This window comes from Hemiscyllium ocellatum, chromosome 12 (assembly GCF_020745735.1).
Source record: "Hemiscyllium ocellatum isolate sHemOce1 chromosome 12, sHemOce1.pat.X.cur, whole genome shotgun sequence".
NCBI lineage: Eukaryota > Metazoa > Chordata > Chondrichthyes > Orectolobiformes > Hemiscylliidae > Hemiscyllium > Hemiscyllium ocellatum.
Window position 1 is genome coordinate 102,209,939 of NC_083412.1, and position 27,218 is coordinate 102,237,156.

At 46.1% G+C, this 27,218-nt stretch overlaps 1 protein-coding gene across 1 annotated transcript; it reads right to left on the reverse strand.

The window, feature by feature from the left end:
- cbsa (cystathionine beta-synthase a) lies at nt 1-25,935 on the reverse strand. The gene is made up of 16 exons (XM_060833888.1): nt 25,861-25,935; nt 24,967-25,130; nt 24,197-24,303; nt 20,362-20,496; nt 20,201-20,280; nt 14,428-14,562; nt 14,176-14,245; nt 13,709-13,800; nt 10,783-10,908; nt 10,524-10,608; nt 10,190-10,295; nt 9,860-9,937; nt 9,485-9,619; nt 5,573-5,681; nt 3,958-4,042; nt 1-622 (listed from the first exon to the last, which is right to left on the reverse strand). The coding sequence occupies exons 2-16, from the start codon at nt 25,125-25,127 to the stop codon at nt 519-521; spliced, it is 1,608 nt and encodes a 535-aa protein (XP_060689871.1). The 5' UTR covers nt 25,128-25,130; nt 25,861-25,935; the 3' UTR covers nt 1-518.
- Nucleotides 25,936-27,218: the final 1,283 nt, after the last annotated feature.

Sequence of the window (27,218 nt, forward strand, 5' to 3'; positions counted from 1 at the left end):
TGAAATATATTCATTTATTAAATCGCAGCTTAACCTAGGAATAGAAAAAAAAGTCAATCCAGTGATAATACAGACTCATGATCATTCACTGGAAACGGAGTGGATAGAGGACAATAAACTCCAGGGGACACTTCATTAAACAGAGGAATAATCATCAATTGAGGTACATTTAAATGAAACATAAATAGCTGTACAATCTGGAGATAGCAAATCAGAATCAATGGACGTGGAGCTGGAAAAGCACCAGGTCAGACAGCAACCGAGGAGCAGGAAAGTTAATGTTTCAGGCCAAATGGCCTATGATTTGAGGTACTCTTAAAATTGAAAAAAAACATTTTGGAATTCCAAGGTGTAGGCAGCCTTTTGAGGACTGCTGGGAATAAAGCATAGTTCATTACTGTATTTAGTTTGTAGTACTGAGTGTAGTGTAACAGAGCCTAGACCAGCTAAATGAGAAAAGGAACCTTCTGCTCCACACCAGACAATGTACCAAAGTCTGCTGAATGGAAGACTGCCCTTCATTTCAAAGCCATCTCCTTCTGACTGATGAAGCAGAGTAGATCAATTGTGGTCACAACACCAAGTACGACTGGTTTCTTACAGTGAATACCATCCACTTCAGCTGGAAGCAAAAAACAGGGACAGACTGTTAATGAGGACAGAGGGAAAGGAGCAGCCGGGTAATACTATTAGTGGGGCCTGGAAACAGACGGATCATGAAGAAAAATGGCATTTGGAGATAGGCTTTGCATGGAAGTTAGGCCCTGGAATGGCCAATGCCGGTTTTATTCCCCCAAATATCCGCTGTGTATCCATAAGCAATAAATACAAGAGTTGGCTATTAAGCTCCTTGAACCTGCTTTTTCGATAAAACAACCAGATTATAGCTTTAACTCCACTGCTTCAAAAAGCCTGAACTCGACTGACAAAAACAGCTCAAAATTAAGTAATGACACATACCCCACTGTTCTGAGAATTCCAAACATTAGTAACCCTCAGCATAAATTTCCTGTATTCTTTTATCTCAAATGTGAGACTCCTTGTTTTTACAAACTTTACTACCCACCCCCCACCTCTAGAATGTAAAGAGAAACATCCTCAGTCCACAGCCTGTCAAGCCCCCTCAGAATGTGACACATTCAATCAGATCACCTCATTCTTCTTAACTCAGAGGCCTGAGCTAACTTGCTGAATATTTAAAAGGCAGCACCCTTCACCCCAGAAGTTAGTTGAATGTAGCTTCTTTGAATACACCAACAATCAACACTAGATAGTACTGACTGATGTTTTAAAATAAAACAAGACTATTAGAATACTCAAAATTCATGTCAATTAGTCTTGCTATCAATAAGTAGGATTTGATAGCCATTAAAGAGACATGGAGACAAATCTGCCAGATGGAGTATAATGTAGGAACATATAAAGTTGTTCATTTTGAAGATGCTAAAGCAGAGAAGGACATTGTATCTTACCAATGTCCAAGAAAGTGTTAAATAGAATCTGATTGAAGATTTGTAGCTCGGGTATCCGTTGTTGTGGTTCTGCTCGCCGAGCTGGAAGTTTTTGCTGCAAACGTTTCGTTCCCTGGCTAGGGAACATCATCAGTGCTGTTGGAGCCTCGTGTGAAGCGCTGCTTTGATGTTTCTTCCGGTATTTATATTGGTTTGTTCTTGCCGCTTCCGGGTGTCAGTTTCAGCTGCAGTGATTTGTATGTGGGGTCCAGGTCGATGCGTCTGTTGATGGATGTTCTTGCCGTTTCCGGGTGTCAGTTTCAGCTGTAGTGGTTTGTATATGGTGTCCAGGTCAATGTGTCTGTTGATGGAGTTCGGGGATGAATGCCATGCTTCTAGGAATTCTCTGGCTGTTCTCTGTCTGGCTTGTCCTATGATAGTGGTGTTTTCCCAGTCAAATTCATGTTGCTGGTTGTCTGAGTGTATGGCTACTAGAGATACCTAGCCAGGGAACGAAACGTTTGCAGCAAAAACTTCCAGCTCGGCGAGCAGAACCACAACAGTGTTAAATAGAGCTGTTAAGGATAGTGGGATCAAGGATTATGGGGATAAGGCAGGAACAGGATACTGATTGAGGATGATCAGCCATGATAGTAGTGAATGGCAGGGCAGAATGGCCTACTCCTGCACCTATTGTCTATTAAACATTAGGTGCTGGGATAGTCTCATTACTTTGAAGGATGTAAATACATTGGAAGTGGTTCATAGGTGGCTAACTTGACTGACATCTGGAATAAGTGGGTTGTCTTATGACATAAGTTAGACAGACTGATTGGTTTCCACTGGAGTTCAGAATAGTTAGCAATGACTTGATTGAAGTCAATAACATCCTGAATGGTCTTGACAAAGTGGATGGTCAGTCCAGAACTAGAGGGGCAAGTTGGGGGGGGTTACTTTAGGAATTACCCTCTTGGGACAGATGAGGAGAAAACTTTTCTGAGGGTAGAGTGACTTCAGAACAGTCTGACTTATTCAGTGAATTTGTTCGTGCTGCTCTATGTCAAAATGGAGGTGGAGAGATTCTTAGAAATGGAAGTTCTGGAGAAACTCAGCAGGTCTGGTAGCATCTGTTGAGATAAACGTTAACATTCAGTTCAGTATTATGCTCCTGAAGAAGCCATACCAGACTCAAAACATTAACTGTTTCTGTCACTAGAGATGATGTTTGCTTTTACTTCAGATTTCCAGCACCTACGTTATTTCAATTCATTAAAATAAAAGTGGTGTTTGCCAAGGATGTCGAGGTTATTGGGAGTAGACAGGAATCTGGAACTTAAAAATGACAAATAAGCCACGATCTTATTGGAATGATGGAGCAGGGTCCAGGGGCCATTTCGTATAGAACACAGGGCAACATAGTGGCTCAGTGGTTAGCACTGCTGCCTCACAGCACCAGTGACCTGGGTTCAATTCCCACCTCAGGTGACTGTGTGTGGAGTTTGCACATTGTCCCAGTGCCTGCATGAGTTTCCTCTGGGTGCTCCGGTTTCCTCCCATAGTCCAAAAATGTGCAGGTCAGGTAAATTGGTCATGCTAAATTGCCCGTAGTGATAGGTGCATTAGTGAGGGGCAAATACAGGGTAGGGGAGTGGGTCTGGGTGTGTTACTCTTCAGAGGGTCAGTGTGGACTTGTTAGGCCAAAGGGCCTGTTTCCATACTGTAGGGAATCAAATCTAATTACAGCACAGTACAGGCCGTTCAGCCCTTGGTGTGCTGACCTGTGAAATTAATTCCATTATTATCCACATTTATGTCCAATGCCCTTAAAAATCAGCGAGTCTCCTGTTGTTGCAAGCAGACCATTCCATACTCCTACAATGGAGTAAAGAAAGTACCCCTGATATCTGTCCTAAATCTATCACCCCTATGTTTGTATTTGCCATCTAAACTACTGTGATTTATTTACTAGAACACACCGACCCAGCTCTACCATGGAATTCTTCATTTAAATAACATTCTGCTTTCCTTGTCTGACACAGCCTGAAAAGAAATCATTAAATGTCACTCGGCAGGGGCTAATTTTCACTTCATAGAATCTCTACAGTCTGGAATGTGGCCATTCGGCCCATCAAGCCTGCACCAACCCTCTGAAGAGCATTCCATCCTATTGCTGTAACTCCACAGTTCCCATGGCCAATCCACCGAACCTGCACATTTCTGGACGGTGGGAGGAAACTGGAGCACTGGAGGAAACCCACGCAGGCACAGGGAGAGAGTGTGCAAACTCCACACAGACTTGTCCAAAGCTAGGAAAATCAAACCTGGGTCCCCAGCACTGACACATCAATGTGCCACCCTGTCACCACTAAATTATATGGAAATTTAACATGGAGGATAATTGTTTGAGATTCAATTCTAATGTTGAGCAGCAAACTGTGATGGAGGTTAATCACGAGGACTCTGGGCAATGTCTGTACTTTGAAGATGTTTGACTGAAATTACTTACACTGGTCCTGCTCATTCATGATCAGAGCAAATGCACCCGTCTCCAGGATAGAGGACAGCTTCCCCAGATCATCATTCTTCTCAACCTAAACACAAAATTACAATCAGATAATCATGAATATCTGGAGAATCAGACAGTCCAAATCAACTTCCCCAGGAGGACAGGATAATCCACAAATGACACTAACAAACCACACTGACAGACATGAGGCTCAATAGCCTGCTGACTCTTCACTCTTCAATAAACATACACCTCAGAGGCCACAATACAAAAGACCAGAGCCTGAAGCCCTCAGTTTCAGTTACCTCCATGTTCTATTTCAGTCAGGAGAGGTTAAATAAAATGACATCGCCTTCCATTTTAACCCCACAACAAACCATGTCATCAACCAAGCAGTCTTTGATGGGGACAATGCAGAGGGTGGGGAGAGAGCTTTACTCTGTATCTAACCCCACACTCTCCCTGTCCTGGGAGTGTTTGATGGGGACAGTGCGTATGGAGCTTTCCTCTGTATCTAACCCAGTGTTGTCCTTGTCCTGGGAGTGTTTGATGGGGCAGAATGGCAGGAAATTTACTGTCTAACCTCGTGCTGTCCTGACCACATCCCCACTCGTGCCCCAGTAAATAATGCCCACCCCACCCTCCGGATCATTCCTACCGATGGGAAGAGCGGTCTGGCTGTTCAGCATGTCCAGCACCAGATCTTGAAAGGTGGCCACCTGATAACAAAGAACCACCCATAATGATGACACAAAACTCGGAAACATAGCAAACAATGAGGAGAGTAACAGAGTTGAGGAGAATATTGACTGGTGAAAATAGACAGGAACACAAGGGAAATAGGGTGACTCACTCGAATAGGAAGTGAGAAAATTATTTTTTTAAAAAGTATAATTGTGAAAGAGTGGCAGAGAGAGAGAGAAACAAACAAGAGGAGGGAGGGTGGACAGAAAGGGGAGGACGACATCTGGGAGCATAAACCATTGAAGCTCAGGACAGGCTCAATGAGTCGCTAATAAATCCCATCCAGCATCATATATAAAAAAAAATGTACAGCACAAAATCAAAAAGGTATGTTAAATTTTTTAAAAACCATGACCACGGCTGCTGTATCCGGTCTAATTCTTAGCAACATTTAGGAAGAACGTTCACATCTTGACGAGGTTGCACAAACAATGGCAGCAGGGCCACGGAGAGACTGGAGATGTTGGGACCGTTCTCATCAGAACAGAGGAGATGAGGAAATTTAAAATCAGTGTGTTCAACGTAAGGAAGGGTTTTGATAGAGTGAACCAGGAGAAACTGTTTTCTGTTGCTGGAAGGTTAGTGACAAATGGCAGAGGAACCAGAGGTAACAGGAGGAAACATTTCTCTTTTACAGAGACATGGTGAGGTATGAGGATCTGGAATTCACTGCCTCAGTTCCCAGGGCGATGGTGATAGGTTCAACCACAAACTGGAGGAGAACTGGATAAACAAACAGGGCACTGGGGTAAGATCGATGGCAGTGACACCAGTGGATCACATTCATGGATCACCTTGTCTTGGGGTAGTATCGCTGTGAGATTCTAACAGAGACCCCAAGCCCCTGTATCTACTCAGTGGAGAACGTTACCTTCCCAAACTGCTTGCAGAGAACGCGAGTGACTGGGTCCATTAGTTTAACCTTTGCAGCCATGATGGAGCTGAGCATCTGTTTCAGAGACACCACTCCCAGAAGCACCCTGAAATCACACAAGAACATTCACAGTATCTGGCAGCATGTCCCAGCCACTGACCCCAGTCCCAACACATTCCACTCTCCCCACACCACCACGCACCCTTCCACAAAGGCACCCACCCTCCCCCACCCCCACCTCAAAGTGCCATCCACCTTCCTCCAGCTCAAACAGAAGCCCTGAAGAATTCAGGGACATACCAGAGGTGGCAAGGATGATTTACAATTTAATGTCGAAAAGGTGCGAGTGGTGGGGTGCAGGCTAGGTACAATAGCCATGGGAAATGCAAGTTTACAGGGATGGGGAGTGTTCTGGGTGGGATGCTCTTAAGGTCAATGCGGCCTTAAAAGAGTCAAATGGCCTGCTTCCACACTGTAAAGCAGTGTATGTTCTGAAAAGGGACACAAGGGCATTGCAGGTTTTTGAGATGGGAATGAGGAATGGAAATGATGTTTCAGCCTTAAGGGCTCGTCACCAGAATCGAGACCTCATCAGTTCTGATGAAAGGCCATATGTCACTCGAAACATTGACTCAGGTTCTCTCTCTACAAAGGCCTCAAGATCTACTGCATTTCTCCAGCATTTTCCTTTGAGACACAGGGGCTGGATTGAACTATGTTGTCGTTGCGAGACAGGTGTAGATGGTGTTGGACAGACTTCCCAGACAGAATATTCAGGTTGGTAACTTTTATATTAAAAAAAAATCCTAGATCTGAGAGGAGTTGAAGTGATAGCATCAGAAAGACCAAAGATATAGAGACTAAGATGTAGACTCCATCCTCTGTCAGCATTGAGGCTCGAGACACCGGTGATTGGTTCACAGCACCAGGATTAACGAGACACAACCCTCCATGGAACAACAGCAAACCAGCTGGTAGCAGGAAGCAGCAGTGACCCAGGCAACACCCACCCTGCTCACAATGAAGCCAAAACTCGAGATGTTCAATATCACAAACAGGGAAAGTGAGAATAGATCAGAAAGATGACTGAATCACCGACAAACAGTTCAACATGGAAGCAACTAGAAGACCATAAGAAATCAGAACAGGAGCAGTCTGTTTCGCTTGTTTCCCCATTCAGTAGGGACACAGCTGATTGGACATTCCTCACATCCATTTTCCTGTAACCCTTGATGCCCCAACTAATCAACAAACTCTCTACATTATTCAATATACACAAGGACACTGCCCCGACAGCTCTCCATAGTAAGGAGTTCCAAAGACAATCCTTTGAGGAATTCCTTCACATCTGCGTTAACTTGATTCCTATTCAATCAGAGACTACACCTCCTGGTCCTAGACTCTCCCACAAGGGGAGAGCACAATGGGAACAACGGAGAAGAGAGGGTAAACCCCTTGTGCTGCCTCTGGTGAACATAGTCATAGAGATGTACAGCATGGAAAACAGACCCTTCGGTCCAACCTGTCCATGCCGACCAATATCCCAACCCAATCTAGTCCCACCTGCCAGCAACCAGCCCATATCCCTCCAAACTCTTCCTATTCATATACACATCCAAATGCCTCTTAAAATGTTGCAATTGTACCAGCCTCCACCACATCCTCTGGCAGCTCATTCCATACACGTACCATCCTCTGCGTGAAAAGGTTGCCCCTTAGGTCTCTTTTATATCTTTCCCCTCTCACCCTAAACCTATGCCCTCTAGTTCTGGACTCCCTGACCCCAGGGAAAAGACTTTGTCTATTTATCCTATCCATGGCCCTGATAATTTTGTAAACTTCTATAAAAGGTCACCCCTCAGCCTCTGATGCTCCAGGGAAAACAGACGCAGCCTGTTCAGCCTCTCCTTGTAACTCAAATCCTCCAACTCTGGCAACATCCTTGTAAATGTTTTCTGAACCCTTTCAAGTTTCACAACATCTTTCCGATAGGAAGGAGACCAGAATTGCACACAATATTCCAACAGTGGCCTAAGCAATGTCCTGTACAGCCGCATCATGACCTCCCAACTCCTGTACTCAGTACTCTGACCAATAAAGGAAAGCATACCAAACTCCTTCTTCACTATCCTATCTACCTGTGAATCCACTTTCAAGGAGCTATGAACCTGCACTCCAAGGTCTCTTTGTTCAGCAACATTCTCTAGGACCTTACCATTAAGTGTATTAGCATCTCCTGGCAGAGAAGAGTGCCAAATACGGTAGGTCACATGCAATCACTGCCTGCATGTTTGTCTGAGCAGCAGCTCCAGCTACTGGTTTATGCTGGGTTTGCTATTGGCAGAAAGCCTGTGGCTGTGATCCAAGAATGTGTCCATGCAAGTTGACAGGGTCTGGAGTTGATGCATGACCAATACTTGCTGCTGGCTGCAGTGTTTGGGATGAGCAATCAGGATGGACATGAGGGAAGCAGAGGAGGAAAGAAGTGACCTGATGGTGTGGGAGAGCTTGGAAGGAGGATAACCAATCAACCCCAAGACAGCCTCGGGAGGAACTGGCCCTCAGTCTGTGCAAAGACAACAGGGTGCGTCTAATGTGGAAAGGCAGTGTCTCTTCAAACAGTGTCCTGAAATGAGGGAACAAGTTGTCAAAACTGGTTTTTTAAAATCTGATTACAACACATTCTGAAAAGCATGTAACCGGACGTCTTTACAGCAGTTTGAACAAGCAATGACTGGACAGGCGGAATGTGTGGGAAAGTGAATGGCAGATGCAGTACGAGGGCCTTGACTTTGGGAACAGGAAGGCAGATCATGGCTACAAAGTAGAGAGATGAATGTGTACTCCATGTACACCAGTCACTGAGGCAGGTCATACAGGCAGGGAAATAGTATGTTGGTCTTCCTAGCAAGAAGGTTAGAGTACAGGAGCAGGGATGTCTTGTTGCAATTGTATAGAGCCTTGGTGAGACTATACCTGTAGTTTTGATCTTACCCGAGGATGGATGTTCTAGCTATGGAGGGAGTTCAGCAAAGATTTACCAGGGATGGAGAGACTGAGGTGTCAGGAGTGTGGAATGTATTTACTGGAGGTCAGAGAATTGGGGGTGGGGGAGACGGGGGTAGCTGTTGTGAAATCTCAGAAACCTGTAAAGTTCGGACAGGACTAGACAGGGTAGATGCAGAAAGGACGTTCCAGTGTCAAACTCTATAGTTATAGGGCAGGCAGTTTAGGACTGAGCTCAGGACAAATTCTTCACACAGAGTGGGGAGCCTGTGGGATTCATTGCCACAGGAAGTGGTTGAGATCAAAACACGGAATGATTTCAAAGGAGTTGATATCAGAGTTGGGGCTAAAAGAATTAAAAGGATATCAAGTGAAAACCGGTAACAGGCAATTGGGGCGATCAGGATGAATAGTGGAGCAGGTTAGAAGGGCCAAATGGCCGGTTTGTGTTTCTGTTTGAAATCTGGATTTGTCGATGAACTGGAGCTGCAGGAAAGCAATGTGAGATTTTCAGTGCACTCCTGTAGTGAGATGTGAAAGATTACAAGAGACAAACTCTCTAGTCCATTATCTCAGGGCTGATGGAGCACACTGTGGGACCAGGCCCACTGCACTCAGAGGGTGCAGTCCAGACCTATCCAAGGTTATAACAGTTAGAGTTAGTTTTAACAAAGAGGAACAACCCAATCCAGTTGGCCAGGCAATGTCACAACAACACAAACAGAGACAGACATCCTGTTTCACACATGGCAGTTATTAAACACTAGGAGGAACTGAATAACTACATCATTTAATGATACGACATGAAACACATTACAATTGTAGGAAGACAATGAAACATGGAGAGAGTGGGGCAATGGAACCCTTTTGGGATAAACAAACAGTGGCCCCTTGAACACTTACCCCCGATCACCGAGAACAGGAGCCTGATCATAACCTTCTTTGCGAAGAATCTCAATGGTCCTCTGACAGGAAAATGACGACAGCACAGTGAGTGGAGGCGGGATATTAAGTTGCTCAACATGACATGTCCACCACCTAAGAAGAGGGACAAACTTTACATCATCCTCAACCCCGACACGGGTCAGCGTGCGCGGGGGAACCCCCTGCCCCCCAGATAGTGGGGGGGGGGGGGGCAACATGCATGGGGGACCCCCTGTACCCCAGAGAGGGGGATCAGTGTGCGCGGGGGACCCTCCTGACCTCCCCAGAGAGGTGGGGTCAGTGTGTGTAGGGGACCCCTGTCCCCCAATGAGGGTTTGCTGGGAGTTCTCTTACCAGGGTTTCTTGTAGTAGGTTGGTGGTTTCACTTGGAATCCTTTCCGTGTCATCCAGTCATCACTGAGAAACTTGGTCCTGGAAACAGAATGATATCAGTCAGCGAAAGCAGCTTTTCCCTCACTTCTCCACACCCACCCACTCCATCATCCATCCATCCACCCACTCCATCATCCTCCCCATACCCACAGTTTTGGTGAAAAGGGAGAGTGAGGAAGCGAAGGGAAGGGTGAGTAGGCGGACTGACTGTGGTTGGGGTGGGGACAGCGTTGCCGGATGTTGAGGTTGGTTGGGGGTGAGGGAGAGGGTCACGTGAAGGCTGGGACTTACATGTAGTTGCGGATTGAATCCGGGAGGATGACCACACAGCGCTGACCTTCCTCAAGCTCCTTTGCAGCTTCCAGAGCAACAGAGACAGCACTCCCCGAACTTCCACCTGGAATACAGGCTGGCATCTCAGATCCAGGCTCTTGTCGTGGTGCTCCAACCCAATCACTGCCCAGGATCCCACGCCTCTTCACTAACCCCACATTACCACTCTCTACTCAGCTCAATACCTCCTCAGGAATTCTTCCTACAGTCACACGAGAGGTCCCAATGGTATTCCAGCCCCCCATCCTGATCCCTGCCCACACCTCTACCTCACAAACCCCCAATTTCTTACCACACAGCAGCCCCTCCTCTCTGATCAGCTGACGAGCAATTTGAAAGGATTTTTTGTCATTGCTCTTGTACCATTTATCCACAACCTGTGGAGATTGACAACAGTCAGTACCAAGGACCAGACCACTGAGGAAGCAAAGTAATAAGACCAGCCCTAGGACACCAAGCACTCGTCTGGAGGAAGACCACCAAATGATAGGAGAAAGTCCAGATGAGGCCGAGTTCCTGGGTAAGACTGGACAGAACAAATGATAACTCACTGATTGATCCAGAACTGTCGGGATGAAATCGTAGCCAATACCCTCCACTTCGTATGTGCTGACGTCGGTTTGATTGAGATGTTCAGGTTCTGCCAGGATGGAACCTTCTGGATCAACTCCAATAATCTAAAGTCAGCAAGTCAGGAGCACAAGGCCCAGAGTTAGAGTCAATGAAAACAACTCCCCCAGGCACAATATCCTTACAGTGCAATGAAGTAATAGTCCTCAGGTCCACGCTAAACAAATTCAGAAATCAACATGGCTAAATAAATCTGGACAACATAATTGGCCTCAGTAACAGGCGACAATGACGACTAATCACAAGTCATTGTAAAAAAACAAGTCCGTCTGGTTCACCCAAGCACTTTCGGGAAGGAGATCTGTCATCCTTACCTGGTCTGGCCTGCGTGTGACTCTAGACCCACAGCAACATGGTGGACTTTTAATCACCTTAAATAGCTGAGCAGTACTCAATTGTGATGAAGCCAGCATCCATTCTCAGGCAGGTAGGTAGGTAATAATTCTTTGAGAGACAGTGTGAGATGGGATGTAACAAATATCCCAATCGATTAAACAAAAAAGCCAACAAATCCCCTGAATAAATAGGTTTCCTGAAGGTATTGATAGTTGATAGGCAATAGTTCACAATTAAAGGACATGTCGGAATTACAAAACCTGCCAGAAATGTTAGTGTCAAAAGTTGAGAGAGGGAACGGGGGCAATCAATATTAGGAAGCTCTCAATGCTGGGGAAATTAACAGGGTTAAAGGCTGACAAACTCCCAGTGAGCAAATCTACATCCCACCATACTAAAGGAAGTGACCTTGGAATTCAGATACGCTGGTCATTTTTGAAAAATTCTGTAGAGTCTGGAACAGTTCTTCCAGACTGTAGGGTGAGAAATCTAACCTGACTTAAAGGGAGGAAGAGTACACAGTGTTACACACAGTTAGCCTCCTATCAGCAGTGGGAAAAACACGTGTATTTACAAAAGATGTGATAACAGAACAGCACAGGCTGTTCCACCAAGGCTATGCTGACAATGCCTTTTTAAAACTAAAAACCTTTTGCCTCTATGTGATCCATACTCCTATTTGGAAAGCGTTAACAGGGTTGGACAATACTAGCAGGGATTTATAAAAAACAAAATCACCCTTAACTCATGAGAGAGAAGATTTAAGAGAATAAATGAGGGGCATTTTGTTTTTGAAATACAGATCTATGTGGGATCTATGTGGGATGGGCATGTGGGCACAATTACAAATGTTTAAGAGACATTTGAATAAGGACATGAATATGAAAGGTTTGGAGGGATATGAGCCAGGAGCAGGCAGGTGGGGCTAGTTTAGTTTGGGATTATGTTGGTATGGACTGAAGAGTCTGTTTCCATGCTGCATGACTCTACGATTCTATTATTGGAATGTTTTGAGGATGTAACTACGAGGTAGATAAGGGAAAACCAGCAGTCATGGTGTATTTAGATCTCAAGACAACTTTGGATATGATCTTTGGTAAGAACTCAGTGGGTATAGGGAGAACGTAGTTGAATGGACTGAGAATTGGCTCATCGACAGAAGGTGTGAATAAACACATTAATTTTCAGGTGAGAGGCAGTGCCTACTGGTGTGCCACATGGGCCCATATTTGAAGCCAGGCTATCCACTATATATAAATGACTTGGATGAGGAAACCAAAACCAATATTTCCAAACTTGCTGATGACCGAGTGAATGAGATTGAGCGTTGTAAGGAGGATACAAGGATGCTTCAAGATTTAGACAAGTGCATGGATTAACACACAGCAGGTGCAGTATAACATGAACATGTGGGAAGTTATATACCTTTGTGTGTTAAAAAAGGAATGTCATTGAAGTGGTGATATGTTGGGAAATGTGAATGTGCAAATGGATTTGGGTGTCCTTGTACATCAGTCAGTCAGTGAAAAAGGCAGGTGATGCAAGAGATTAGGAAGGCAGATGTTAGGATATTTTTATTTAATCTGTACAGACATGTTACAGCTCTGGAGCAGATGAAACTCGAACCCTCTAGCCCAGAGGCAGGGATACTACCTTCGAGTGCTCCGGTTTCCTCACACAGGCCAAAAAATGTGCAGGGTTAGGTGAATTGGCCATGCTAAATTGCCCGTAGTGTTAGACGATGGGTAAAACCTAGGGTAATGGGTCTGGGTGGGTTGCGCTTCGGCGGGTCAGTGTGGACTTGGGCCAAAGGGCCTGTTTCCACACTAAGTAACCTAATCTTATCTAATCTACCAATGACACATTGTGAACACAACATCTTGTAATGATGGACAATGAGGAATGTCTTACTGCAGTTGTACAAGGCCTTGGTGAGATCACACCTGGAGCGTTGTGTGCATTTTTGATCTCTTTATCGAAGAGAGGATATAATTGGAATAGGCGGAGTGCAACAGAGGTTCACCCGGCTGATACCAGGAATGGTTCGGATTGTCGAGGAGAGATTAGTGAATACAGGCCCAGCAGACCCAGAGGTTAGAAGGACAAGAGGGAGTCTGACTGAAATGTATAAAATTCTAACAGGATTAGACAGACTTGATCCAGGGAATAGGTTTCCCTGGCCAAGAAGTCTAGGATCAGGGGACACAGCCTCAGGATACAGGGTAGACCATTTCAGACTGAGATGAAGATAGATTTCTTCACTCAGAGGCTGGTGAACCTGTGAAATTCTCTACCACAGAAAACAGAGAAGGTCAAATCACTGACTATATCCATGAAAGAGATAAATAAATGTTTAGGTTTCATAGGGAGCGAGGGTATGGAGAGAAAACAGAAATATAGCACTAGCATAGAGGCTCAGTCAGGAACATGGTGAATGGTGGGACAGCACCAAGGGCTAAATGGCCTCCTCCTGGTCCTGGCTTTTGATGTTGCAGATCCCTGACCAGGTACCTTGCAGCCTGGACATTTCTCCTTCAGTTTCCTGGCAATCCCAGTGATTGTTCCTCCAGTTCCTGCTCCAGCCACAAACATGTCCACTTTTCCTAAAAGAAAAAAAAGGAGGAAAGAAAGAATGAGTCCCCTTCCCAATCCCATGTCATCCTGCCCTCACTCCCATTCCCCCCACACTCTACTCTCCCCCCCCCCCCCCCCAACTGCCAGGATTGACCTTTCCCCCAAGTCTTAAACCTCCCCCTTACTCCCACAACTCCCTACCCATGATATTCCCAGGACTCCCCTTCCCACATCATCTACCACCACCTCTTCCTCCCCCCCCCCACCCCCACCCCCAATCTCATTGTCCCCATTCTCGTTACAGAATTAGGCTTGATCCAAAAACTTCCCAATAAACAGCAGCAAGTGCAATACTGAAGGCATTATGACAACCCTGCTATCCCATAATTGCAATCATCTCATACCTTCACATTGCTTCAGGATCTCTTCCGCAGTGTGATCATAGTGAATCAGTGGGTTTCCAGGATTCCGATACTGCAGGCGAGAGAGAAACGTGTCACAGCTTTGAACAATAAACAGCTCCCACTGCCCAAAGAGGCATCTCCCCACTTCCCACCCACCCCCTCCCCTCCCCTCCATTTGGGCAGGCAGAGAGGGGATGGGGAGAGGGGGTGGGGGTGAAATCCAGCCATTAACTAGAAGACACCTGGACTCACCTGATCCAGGAGGTGAGAGTTGGGGATTTCATTCTTCAGTCTCCAGGCAACACCAACATGAGACTCTGGTGAATCAAAGCTGGCACTCGTTGGTGTCCGTACAATCTCCGCTCCGAGAGCTCGTAACACATCAACCTTCAGAAAATAAAGTCAACAGGCAAGGTAACCAGGAGGGACAGCTACTCAGGGAGAAACCCAGTTCCAATTTGGAGGGGTATTGGTAGGGTAGATGCTGAGAGGCTGTTTCCCCATGTAGCAGAAGTCAGGAACTGCAACTTCCCCCAAGCCCAACGTGCATTGAATACTTCAATCATTAAAAACACCAATCAAATCTCCTCTCAGCCTCCAAGGAAAACACTTCCAACTTCTTTAATCTTTCCTTATAACTAAAGTTTCCCAGGCACCTTTATTGCTCAGACCTTTGTATACAGGAGTTGGAATGTCATACTATGGTTGCACAGGAGGTTGGTGAGGTCTTGTCTGGAGTACTGTGAGCAGTTCTGATCACCCTGCTATAGGAAGGATATTAAACTGGAGAAGATTCAGAAAATATTGACCAGAATGTTGCCACAACTGGAGGGTTTCAGTTATAAAAATAGGGCTGGGGCTAGTTTTCCCTGGAATGTCAGAGGCTGAGGAGTGACCTTATATAGAGGTTTGTAAAATCATGAGGGGCATGGATAAGGTGACTGGCAGTAGGGTAGGGATTTCAAAACTAGGGGGCATATTTTTAAGGCAAGAGGAGAAAGATTGAGGGGCAACGTTTTTATGTTGAGAGTGGTTCATGGTGGAATGAGCTACCAGCTGAAAATGTGTTGCTGGTTAAAACACAGCAGGTTAGGCAGCATCTCAGGATGAGGGAATTCGACGTTTCGAGCATAAGCCCTTCATCAGGAATGAAGGCTTCCTGATGAAGGGCTTATGCTCGAAACGTCGAATTCCCTCATCCTGAGATGCTGCCTGTCCTGCTGTGCTTTAACCAGCAACACATTTTCAGCTGTGATCTCCAGCATCTGCAGACCTCACTTTTTACAGAATGAGCTACCAGAGAAAGTGGTGGATATAGTTCCAATTACAACGTTTAAGACATTTGGGGAAGTTCATGAATGGGAGGGATATTGGCCAAACCAAGGCAAGTGGCACTAGTTTAATTGGTGAACATGGTTGGCATATTTGGACCCAAGGGCTTGTTTCCATGCTATATGACTCTATAACCCCATTCACACTCTCTCCAATGCATTCACGTCCTTTAGCTCAGATCTAAAGGGTGTCTCTCAAGTTCTTCAGTACTATACAGTTTATTAACCCTGCCATCTTTACTCATCCATATGCACACACATGGTATTTCTGTTCCTGTATATTCCCCTATAGTATAAAGAGACCTGTTCTATCTGTCACTTCTCTACATTGAACTTTATCTGCCATTTGTTTGCCACTTCACTTAAGGTCCTCTTAAAGTTCGACACTGCCATCCTCTCGGTTGTATCCATGTTGCCAATGTCCCTCATACCATGACTATAACTTTCCTTAAGTCTATTGTGTGGCACCGTATCAAATGTCTTCTAGAAATCCATGTACACCACATCAATAGTGGTACCTTCACTGAACAGGTAACAGGCTCAAAAAAATCTTCAACAGGTTAAACATTATTTTCCCTTCAGAAATCTGCACCAACTCTTCCAAATTAACGCAGATTTCTCCATGTTACAGATAATACTTTGGTGGTCACTGCCATTAAGACTAGCTTCATATTCCAGATTTGTTAGTGGAATTTACATTAATCTTCAAAAGGAAATTTGAACCATCTGCCCTGGCAGGACATCTCTGCAGGAGCTCCTCAGGGTAATATCCTAGGCCCAACCATCTTCAGCTGCTTCAACGACCCTCCCTCCATAAGGTTAGAAGTGGGGATGTTCGCCTAACATGCACAATGTTCAGCACCATTCATAACTCCTCAGATACTGAAGTAATCTGGAGAATGGACTCATTCCTGAGGAAGGGTTTTTACCCAAAACCTCAATTTTCCTGCTCCTCGGATGCTGCTTGACCTGCTGTAATCTGGACTCTGATCTCCAGCATCTGCAGTCCTCACTTTCGCCTAAGATCTGGATAATATCCAGGCTTGGGCTGACATATAACATTCATGGAAGCAATGACCATCACCAGTAAAGGACAATTTAACCACCACTCCTTGACATTCAACAGCATTACCAATCACTGAATCTGCCACTATCAACATCCCAAGAATTACTATTGTCCAGAAACTCAACTGGACTAGTGATATAAATAGTAGCTACAAGAATCAGTATCACAGCAGTGGAATGGACGATGGCAGTATCACAGCAGTGGAATGGACGATGGAAGAGGACTTGCCATCTGAGGTAGTTTGGGCTGAGGTTAGAAATAGGAAAGGTGAGGTCACCCTGTTAGGTGTTTTCTACAGGCCTCCTAATAGTCCTAGAGAAGTAGAGGATAATATTGCGAGGATGATTCAGGAAAAGAGTGAAGGTAGCAGGGTGGTTGTTATGGGGGACTTTAACTTCCCAGATATTGACTGGGAGAGCTATAGCTCGAGTTCATTAGATGGGTCGGTGTTTGTACAATGTGTGCAGGAGGGTTTCCTGACACAATATGTCGACAGGCCAACAAGAGGGGAGGCTATATTGGATTTGGTTCTAGGTAATGAACCAGGCCAGGTGTTAGACTTGGAGGTAGGTGAGCACTTCGGGGACAGTGACCACAACTCGGTGACTTTTACTTTAGTGATGGAGAGGGATAATCGTGTGCCGCAGGGCAAGAGCTATAGATGGGGGCAGGGAAATTATGATGCAGTGAGGCATGACTTAGGATGTGTGGATTGGAAAAACAGGCTTCAAGAGAAGAACACTAATGAGATGTGGGGAGTGTTCAAGGAGCAGCTACTGCGTGTCCTCGATAGGTATGTACCAGTCAGGCATGGTGTAAAGGGCCTTGTGAGGCAGCCGTGGTTTAGTAAGGAATTGGAGTCCCTTGTGAAAGGGAAGAAGGCGGCATATGTAAAGATGAGGCGTGAAGGTTCAGTAGGGGCGATTGAGTGTTATAAGGTAGCCAGGAAGGAGCTAAAGAGGGAGCTAAGAGAAGCGAGAAGGGGACATGAAAAGTCTTTAGCTGGTAGGATTAGGGAAAACCCAAAGGCTTTCTATAGGTATGTCAAGAATAAAAGGATGACTAGGGTAGGTATCGGTCCAGTCAAGGATAGTAGTGGGAAGTTGTGTGTGGAGGCGGAGGAGATTGGAGAGACATTAAATCAGTACTTTTCATCAGTATTCACTCAGGAACAGGACACTTGCTGATGTGAATATGGAATCACAAATAATTAGAATGGATGCCCTGGAAATATGCAGGGAAGAGGTTTTGGGAATATTGGAAAGGATGAATATAGATAAGTCTCCTGGGCCTGATGGCATTTACCCCAGGATCCTATGGGAAGCTAGGGAGGAGATAGCAGAGCCATTGGCCTGGATTTTTATGTCGTCGTTGTCAACAGGAATAGTACCAGAGGACTGGAGGATAGCGAATGTGGTCCCATTGTTCAAGAAAGGGAGTAGGGATAGCCCTAGCAACTATAGGCCAGTGAGTCTGACTTCAGTGGTGGGCAAAGTCTTAGAGAGAATGGTAAGGGATAAGATTTATGAACATCTGGGTAGGAATAACGTGATCAGGGATAGCCAGCATGGTTTTGTGAAGGGCAGGTCGTGCCTCACAAACCTTATTGAGTTCTTTGAGAAGGTGACCAAGGAAGTGGATGAGGGTAAAGCAGTAGATGTTGTGTATATGGATTTTAGTAAGGCGTTCGATAAGGTTCCCCATGGTAGGCTTATGCTAAAACTTCGGAGGTATGGCATTGAGGATACATTAGAGGTTTGGATTAGGAATTGGCTGGCTGGAAGGAGACAGAGGGTAGTAATTGATGGATTATGTTCATCTTGGAGCGCAGTTACTAGCGGTGTACCACAAGGATCTGTTTTGGGACCATTGCTTTTTGTTATCTTTATAAATGATCTAGAGGAAGGACTTGAAAGCTGGGTAAGCAAGTTTGCGGATGACACAAAAGTTGGTGGAGTTGTGGATAGTGAGGAAGGAAGTGGTAGGTTACAGCGGGATATAGATAAGTTGCAGAGCTGGGCGGAAATGTGGCAAATGGAATTCAATGTAGCTAAGTGCGAAGTCGTTCACTTTGGTAGGAATAACAAGATGATGGATTACTGGGCTAATGGTAGGCTACTTGGTAGTGTGGATGAGCAGAGGGATCTTGGTGTCCATGTACACAGATCTCTGAAAGTTGCTACCCAGGTAAATAGTGCTGTGAGGAAGGCATATGGTGTACTGGGCTTTATTGGCAGAGGAATTGAGTTCCGGAGTCCTGAGGTCATGTTGCAGTTGTATAAGACTCTGGTGCGGCCTCATCTGGAGTATTGTGTGCAGTTTTGGTCGCCATACTATAGGAAGGATGTGGAAGCTTTAGAACGAGTGCAGAGGAGGTTTACCAGGATGTTGCCTGGAATGGTAGGAAAATCTTATGAGGAAAGGCTGAGGCACTTGGGGCTGTTCTCATTGGAGAAGAGAAGGTTTAGGGGAGATCTGATAGAAGTGTATAAGATGATTAGGGGTTTAGATAGGGTAGATACTAAGAACCTTTTACCGCTAATGGAGTCAGGTGTTACTAGGGGACATAGCTTTAAATTAAGGGGTGGTAGGTATAGGACAGATGTTAGGGGTAGATTCTTCACACAGCGGGTTGTGAGTTCATGGAATGCCCTGCCCGTATCAGTGGTGAACTCTCCTTCTTTATGGTCATTTAAGCAGGCATTGGATAGGCATTTGGAAGTTATTGGGCTAGTATAGGTTAGGTAGGATTCGGTCGGCGCAACATCGAGGGCCGAAGGGCCTGTACTGCACTGTATCCTTCTATGTTCTATGTTCTATGTTCTATAAGAACAGGACAGGGGTGAGGAATGTTGCAGCAAGCAACTCTCCTCCAGAGTCCCCAGAGCCTGTCCACCATCCCCGAGGCACAAGGCAGGGGTGTGATGGAACACTCCCACTTGCCTGGATGACTGCAGCTCCAGCAACACAAGAAGCTTGACACCATCCAGGTTAAAGCAACCCACTTGATTGGCAGCACATCCATAAACATCCACTCCCTCCACCACTGGCACTCAGTAATAGCAGTGTGTACATGATGCACTGCAGAAATTCACCAAAGATCCTTAGACAGCACCTTCCAAACCCATGACCATTTCCATCTAGAAGGATAAGCAGATACAAGTTCCCTTCTAAGCCACTCACCATTCCAACTTGGAAATGTTACCATTCCTTCACTGTCACTGGGTCAAAATCATGGAATTCCCTCCCTAAGGGCATTGTCGGTCAACAGAGGAGGTGGACTACGGCAGCTCACTCCCACCGTCCCAATGGCAACTAGAGACAAGCAGTAAGCAAAGCTCATTCCCACGTGAATTAAAAAAAAACAAATCTCCCTCCCCAGAACATGACCTGGATCTCTGGGTTATGAGTCGAGTGACTATCCCACTCAGCCAATGTCTGCTCATGTCACAGAATCTACATGGACTTGATTTTTATTCCAGCTTCCAGCATCCTTGGTATTCCAATTTTAAAAATTATTATGTTCCAAATGGTCTGCTTCCAAAGACCGTGATACCATGATTTCGTAAAGGATGGGTCTGTATTCCCCATTCCCACCCACTCCCCACCCTGGTTGACTTGCTTTTACCTTCTCTGTGCTCATCTTCTCCGGAAGAACAATAATGCAACGATATCCTTTAACAGCAGCAGCCAATGCCAGCCCAATTCCTGTGAGGAACATACATTATTCATGAGCAACTGTTTACTGGGGGAAAACGGTCAATGGATAACTATTGGATAACAACCTACCCGTGTTTCCAGAGGTTGGCTCAATGATGGTATCACCAGGTTTCAGATCTCCAGCCTTTTCTGCCTCTTCCACCATCCTCAAGGCAATACGATCCTTCACGCTGCCCCCAGCGTTGAAAAATTCACACTTTGCCACTGAAACCAAACCAATATGAAGTCAGCAACGTTCACCCCAGGGTCACTTTCCAGTCACTCAGTATAGGTCTGAGCTACAGGGAGGAGCAAACTCTCAGGAAGATGGGGTGTGGGGTCCTGGCATTCCTGGGGGTTAGAGACTTGTACATGGGCCCGCAGCACTCAGGGAGGGTATGGGACGTTAGGGCTGGATTTGACATGGAGTCCTTAAGCTAGTTTCAGGGAGGCTGAGGAACTGGCCTCAGGGCAGAGTTCAAGAGAGATTTCAGGCAACCTCTATGAGAGACAGCTGTGTATCAGGTACATATTCTGGAGTAGAAAGTGACCATTCAGCCCATCAATCTGCTCTGCCGTTTAATAAGATCACACCTAATTTGTTTGCAGCCTCCACTCTTTCTGCCAATGCCAGATGACTCTAGTTGATCAAAAGCTAAACACCACCTCGAATCAGTTTCTTATATTCCCTTTGTTATGAAGTTGAAGGTGTGAACTGTACTTTTGAGAGAGAGTGAATGCTGTTCCGCACAGAGCTTACATGAGCAGTCTCAGTGTACTGGAAAACTGAAAATGTGTTAACATTTGGTTGAGAAGTGGATACCACAGTTGGTTGCTGTTTTGACAAATAAAATTTAACCAAATTAAAATTATGCCCCAGGATACTAAAACCCATTCAAGTTTGAATTTATCATTCTGCCATCATCGAACCAACAGGATGATTCAATGTTGGGGATATAAAAATGCAGGCATTTTGAAAATTGAAGACAGAGCAACTGCCATTGAAAGAGACCCAAGACATTAGGAAACACTATCAAAGGTATCCTTTCATATGAAAGATATTCGCAGTAAAAATAAAGATGGTTGCTCAGGGAGATCTTCAGCCGGAAGACGACTGATGCTGAAGACAACAATGGCTGTGGTTTGAAGTTAAGTTTATGTAATTTTAATAAGTGTCTTATTGGAACAGCATATTGTTAAGATTTGGAAGCAGTTAAGTTTTCTTCACTTTTAGAGTTAAAGAATAAATTAATATTATCTTCTTTAAATTGTGGAATTTGAGAGTTCCCGGTCACTCATTTTAACAGATTACACGGCAAGGTGAGCTTTTCTGGGTGTTTGATTTAATTAAGAAAGGGGTTCACCACCGTGTCATAACAGTTTGGGAGCTGGGTCAGAGATTTGGACAGGTTTAGACAGAAAATCTGAGATTTGGATGCATTTGAACAGATTTGGGGGTACAAAAGATCCCAACTGATTTAAACATTTGCTAATTAGCATCAGAGACCTTTAAATAAAATGTAGGTGAGACAATTGCTTTAATTTCAGTCACTTGTGGTTGGTTAAATTAAGGGAGAGAGAAATGGCTCTTAAGATTGCTAAAGAGGTTCTAAAGTTTCAAGATGCTTCCCAAATTTGCCAAGAAAGTTTAGAAAGACTGAGGAAGGACATAGGTTAGAACTGGGTTGAACCAGGTTCAAAAGGAAAACTGAAGTTGTAATGGAGATGGTCAAGCACGTAGGTACGTCAGAGAAACAGACAAGTGCAGTACAATTAGAAAAACCTCAATTGCAAACAAGACAATAGTAGATATATTGCTGGTAGCACACAGACGGGTGGTGTTACAGGTAACACATGAACTACCTGTAGGTGGTCATCTCGGGGTACAAAAGACCCAGGCCAAGGTACAAAAGCATTTCTATTGGCCTGGGATGTGGTTAACTTTTACCATGTGTCATACATGCCAAATGGTGGCTAAGTCACAGGTGGTAATAAAACCAGCCCCTTTGTTGTCAATTCCTACATTCAAAGAACCTTTTACACGGGTTATAATTGATAATGTAGGTCCCCTCCCTAAAACAAAGTGGGAACTGGTACTTGCTAACCATAACGGACATGCTTCCGGAAATCCGACTGACGATTCCATTATGGAATATTAAAGGCAAAAACAAAAAAAGGGTGGTCGAGATTTAGTAGCTTTCTTCATGTGGTTTGGGTTACCCAGAGAGATTCAGTCAGACCAAGGGTCCAACTTTACTGCTAGGCTGTTTAAGGAAGTCATGGATAGCTTAGGTATACAGCACTTCATATCCAGTGCGTACCATCCTGAATCCCAGGGAGCTTTAGAAAGGTGGCATCAGACCCTGAAGACCGTGTTAAGAGCATACAGTCAGGATTACCCAAATGATTGGGATAAAGGTATCCATTCAGATTGTTTGCCATTAGAGATGCCCCAAATGAATCAACTCAGTTTACTCCCTTTGATTTAACATTCAGACATGAAGTGAGAGGACCTTTGAAATTAAAGAAAGTTTGACAGGCTCCAAGTTGGAGATCTCACACTTGGATTATGTATCAGTGGGGAGGGAGAGATTAAATTGGGTAGCTGAGTTAGTTAAACTGCACCTGAAGAGGGCACAGCAGAGAATGAAGCAGGTGGCAGATACAAACTTAAATGGCTCAGTGGTTAGCCTCAGTGTCAAGGAACTGGTTCAAGTCCACTCTTGGCTACTGTCTGTGAGGAGTTTTCACATTCTCCTCATTTCTGTGACTCTTCACCAGATCTGAAATCTTAACACTTCTTCCTTCCCACCGATACTGCCCTGTGGAAATTTCCAGCAATTTCTGTTTTTGTTGTTGAAGAGGGAAAAACATACTTGACCTCATCCTTACCAACTTGCCAGCTGCATCTGTCCATGACAGTATCATGGAGAGTAACCATAACATGGTCCTCATGGAGACAAAGTCCCACCTTCACATTGACAATACCCTCCATTGTGTTGTGTGACACTATCACCATGCTAAATGGACAGACTTTGAACAGATTGACAAACAGTCAGTCAGACCTCAAACGTCAGCTCTTTTCTCTCCTTTACAGATGGTTCCAGACCTGCTGAGATTTTCCAGCATTTCTCTTTTGGTTTCAGATTCCAGCATCCGCAGTAATTTGCTTTTATTCATGAGGAAGATAAATTGGGATTTTGGTGTTCATTGCAGAAGGAAGAGTCTGAGTGTCAGGAAATGTGAATGGGATGTTAACCTGGAACACTGTGTACATTACTAGTCTCATTGTTTAAGGAAGGGTAGAAGTGTGTTGGAAGAGGTTCAGAGAATTTTCACTTGATTGATTGCTGGGATGAAGAGATTATCTGCATTGACTGAAGATTAATTGAATGAGAGGTGATTTTATTGAAGCATATCTGATCCGGAGGGGATTTGACAGAATGGATATTGATAGAATGTTTCCCTGGTGGGAGAGGGACTGGAGAGAATAAGGGGACACACTTTAAAAATGAGGCATCTCACATTTGAGATGGAGACAACATATAATGTATTCTCAGAGAGCTGTTGATCTGTGGAATCCACTTCCCAAACAGCAGTGAGACTGGATCACTGACTGAATTAAATTCTTGGTTGATGCAGGAGGTAGACTAGACAAAGTTAGGGCCACGCTCAGATAAGCTATGACATTAAATGGCACAGCAGCTTTGATGGGCTGAATGACCCACATCTGGAAATATTTAATACAACTTTTATACTCCATCTCCTTGCCATAAAAGCCAATACTCCATTTGCCTTCCACAACTTGTCTTAATGCAATTTCTGTGTGACTGTGCCCAATTTATCATGAAGAGAGAAGCCACATAAGTGAACACGCACTCCTCGGGTGGGGGAGTAGCTGCTCGCTGCCTGCTCAGATACTTACAGAGCTCACACTTCAACCCATGAGCTTGAGGGACCTTGTTCAGGCGAACCATTGGGGTGTTGCCAATTTTGCTGAGAATATTGGGCAGGATGTCAGGAGTTGATGGCCTGTGAAGACACGGAACTAGATTACAAACAGCAAGCAATCACACCGCAGCATTTAGCACAATAACCCCTCCTGCTCTCATTTCCCCCGGCATTCCTCAGCCTGGCCTGCGGAATGATTAATCTCTCTGTTCCTCAGTGTGTTAACTCCACGTCACCGTTTTGCCTCATCGGGTTTTATTGAGCGTACAGACTTGATGAGCCTGCTATCCTTGTACTGGATGGGCCATGATTGTGGTGCTTGGGATCAGGCCCTCTGTTACTGGGGCTCAATGGGCCATGTCTGGGTGGAAAGGGGGGTGTGGGGGAACATGGCACTGCCACCCAAATCTGCTCGACCAATCCACAGCACTGCCACATGGGGGTGTGTGTTACAGGTCCAATCATATGAAGATAGTCAGCAATGAGCCAATCAGGAGGGATTGGAGGGTGGGGGGGGGGGGGCATGGACCTATCAGACTCTGACACAAATTACAGTCTCATCGATCAGAATACTTCACTTAAAAATAACCTGATTTAAATAGATCCAGAACTGGCATTGAGGTGACCGACCAAACTCCTAAATACAGAGACAAAGTGAGGGAGAGTGCTCAGCAACTGTGTGTAGAGGTCATTAACCCTCTGGACACACACACACACACACAGACACAGGGGGAAGTGACTCACAGACTCTGGTGATTGTGGGGGGACTGGGTTTGAGCAATCCCCAGGTGCCAGGTGCATTTACTCGGTAGGTCTGGTCTAATCCATTTTCTCTCATTATCATCGATCCCATTGGAGAGCTCCTGCAGAGATCCATTCATCTGCCTTCCTTCAGACTGCATCATGGGCTGAGAAAAAGACAACGATTCAGTCAAGAACATCTGAGAATTACTGCAGCAGGAAACCTACCTCCCCTGAACTGAACAAGTGAGAATGTTTTAATGAGAGCAGCAGAGAAGCCAGCTCCTGTTGTTCTGAAATGGTTTGTTGACAATAGATCAGGTTACATGCTCAGAGATCTGGCGCTGGCTTTTAACCCGTTCCATTGCTGTGCTCTGACAGTAACAGACTGTGTCTGAACGCGCTGCCCGTTTCCACCCTCATTCCTGGTGGGAGTCTGCTGCAGCCCTGAGGCCAGGGGGCAGAAACAGAGAGGGGGAGGGGGGGGGGGGGAGAAGGGGGGGTGGGGGGAGAGAGAGGGCCCCAGAGACAGGGACAAGGGTCAGAGTGAACCCCAGCCCTGAGGCTACCCCGGGCCAGACACAGACACAGACACAGACAGAGCGAGAGCTGGGAGGGGCTGCTGTCTGTTACAGGATCAGCAACAGACCGCTCCGTCTCTACAACAGGCGGGGGGCAGGGGGCGGGGGGGGGGGGTGCGGGGAGAGGGGGGGTGGGGAGAGCAGAGGGGGGGTACGGGGAGAGTACAGGGAGAGGGGGGTACGGGGAGAGCAGAGGGGGGGGTACGGGGAGAGTACAGGGAGAGGGGGGTACGGGGAGAGCAGAGGGGGGGGTACGGGGAGGGGGGGGGTCTCACTCTCCTGCCCTCGCTCCCACCGCCCCCAGGGCCCCCTGTACCTGAGGCTCGGTCGCTGCCGGGGACACGGCTCCAGCTGCGGCGGGATCCCGGTGGCGATTGGTCCAGAGCCGCCTCCGAGTGACTTTTGTATCAAATCCAGGCCCCACCCCCGAGGGGCTGCTCTGATTGGGTGAGGCAGACCTGACGCTTCCTGGATGAGCCAATCAGGACGCAGCAGAAAATGTGGCGATTAAAACCCTGACAAATGTTGAAAACCTGGAGCGATTTAAATAAAGATTTCCAGCTTTTTATCCTTCACCGGAAACTCCCCCCAGGACCAGGGTCCGGCCCCCCCCCTTCACCAGGGGGGAAGGAGAGGGCATTCACTGCCTCAGCAAGTGTTAGCTCAGTCTCCCCGATGGAGGGGAGACCCCAGCGGGAGCACCAGGTGGAGGAGAGGCAGGTGGAGGAGCGGCAGGTGGAGGAGCACCAGGTGGAGGAGAGGCAGGTGGAGGAGAGGCAGGTGGAGGAGAGGCAGGTGGAGGAGAGGCAGGTGGAGGAGCGGCAGGTGGAGGAGCACCAGGTGGAGGAGAGGCAGGTGGAGGAGAGGCAGGTGGACCTCTGTGTCACCTGGAAGGACAGTTTGGGCCCTGGGTGGAAGTGAGAGGGGGTGGGGTGTAACTGGCAGGCTTTGCAGCTTTTCCAGCTGCAGGGGAAGGTGCCTGGGGGTTCTGGGGAGGGGGTGGTGAGGTCAGTGGGGAGAGTGGCACAAACCCAGGACCGTTGGAGGTAACAGTTCTTGCAGAAATCAGAGCAGGATGGAGTGGGGTGGGGAAGATGATCTTGGTGGTGGGGTCTAGTGGGAGCTGGTGGAAGTGCTCTCCAGTTGCAGAGGTAGGTCAGGGAGACCAAACGTAAACTTAAGGAATGGTTTGCCAAGCATCTCAGACAGGCCTGGAGGGGCTGACCAGACCTCCCAGTCATCGCCCATTTCAATTCCCCTTCCCACACCTTTGCAGCATGACCATCCTTGGCCTGCTCCATTGCCACAAAGAACCACACTGCAAATTGGAGGAACAACACCTCATCTTCCATCTGGGCAGCTTGCAGCCCAGAGTTCTCCAATTTCAACAGACAATAGACAATAGGTGCAGGACTAGGCCATTCAGCCCTTCGAGCCTGCACCATCATTCCTAATCAGTATCCTCTTCCTGCCTTATCTCCATAACCCTTGATCCCACTATCCTTGAGAGCTCTATCCAACTCTTTCTTAAATGAATCCAGAGACTGGGCCTCCACTGCCCTCTGGGGCAGAGCATTCTACACAGCCACCACTCTCTGGGTGAAGAAGTCTCTCCTCCTCTCTGTCCTAAACGGTCTACCCTGTATTTTTAAGCTGTGTCCTCTGGTTCGGCAC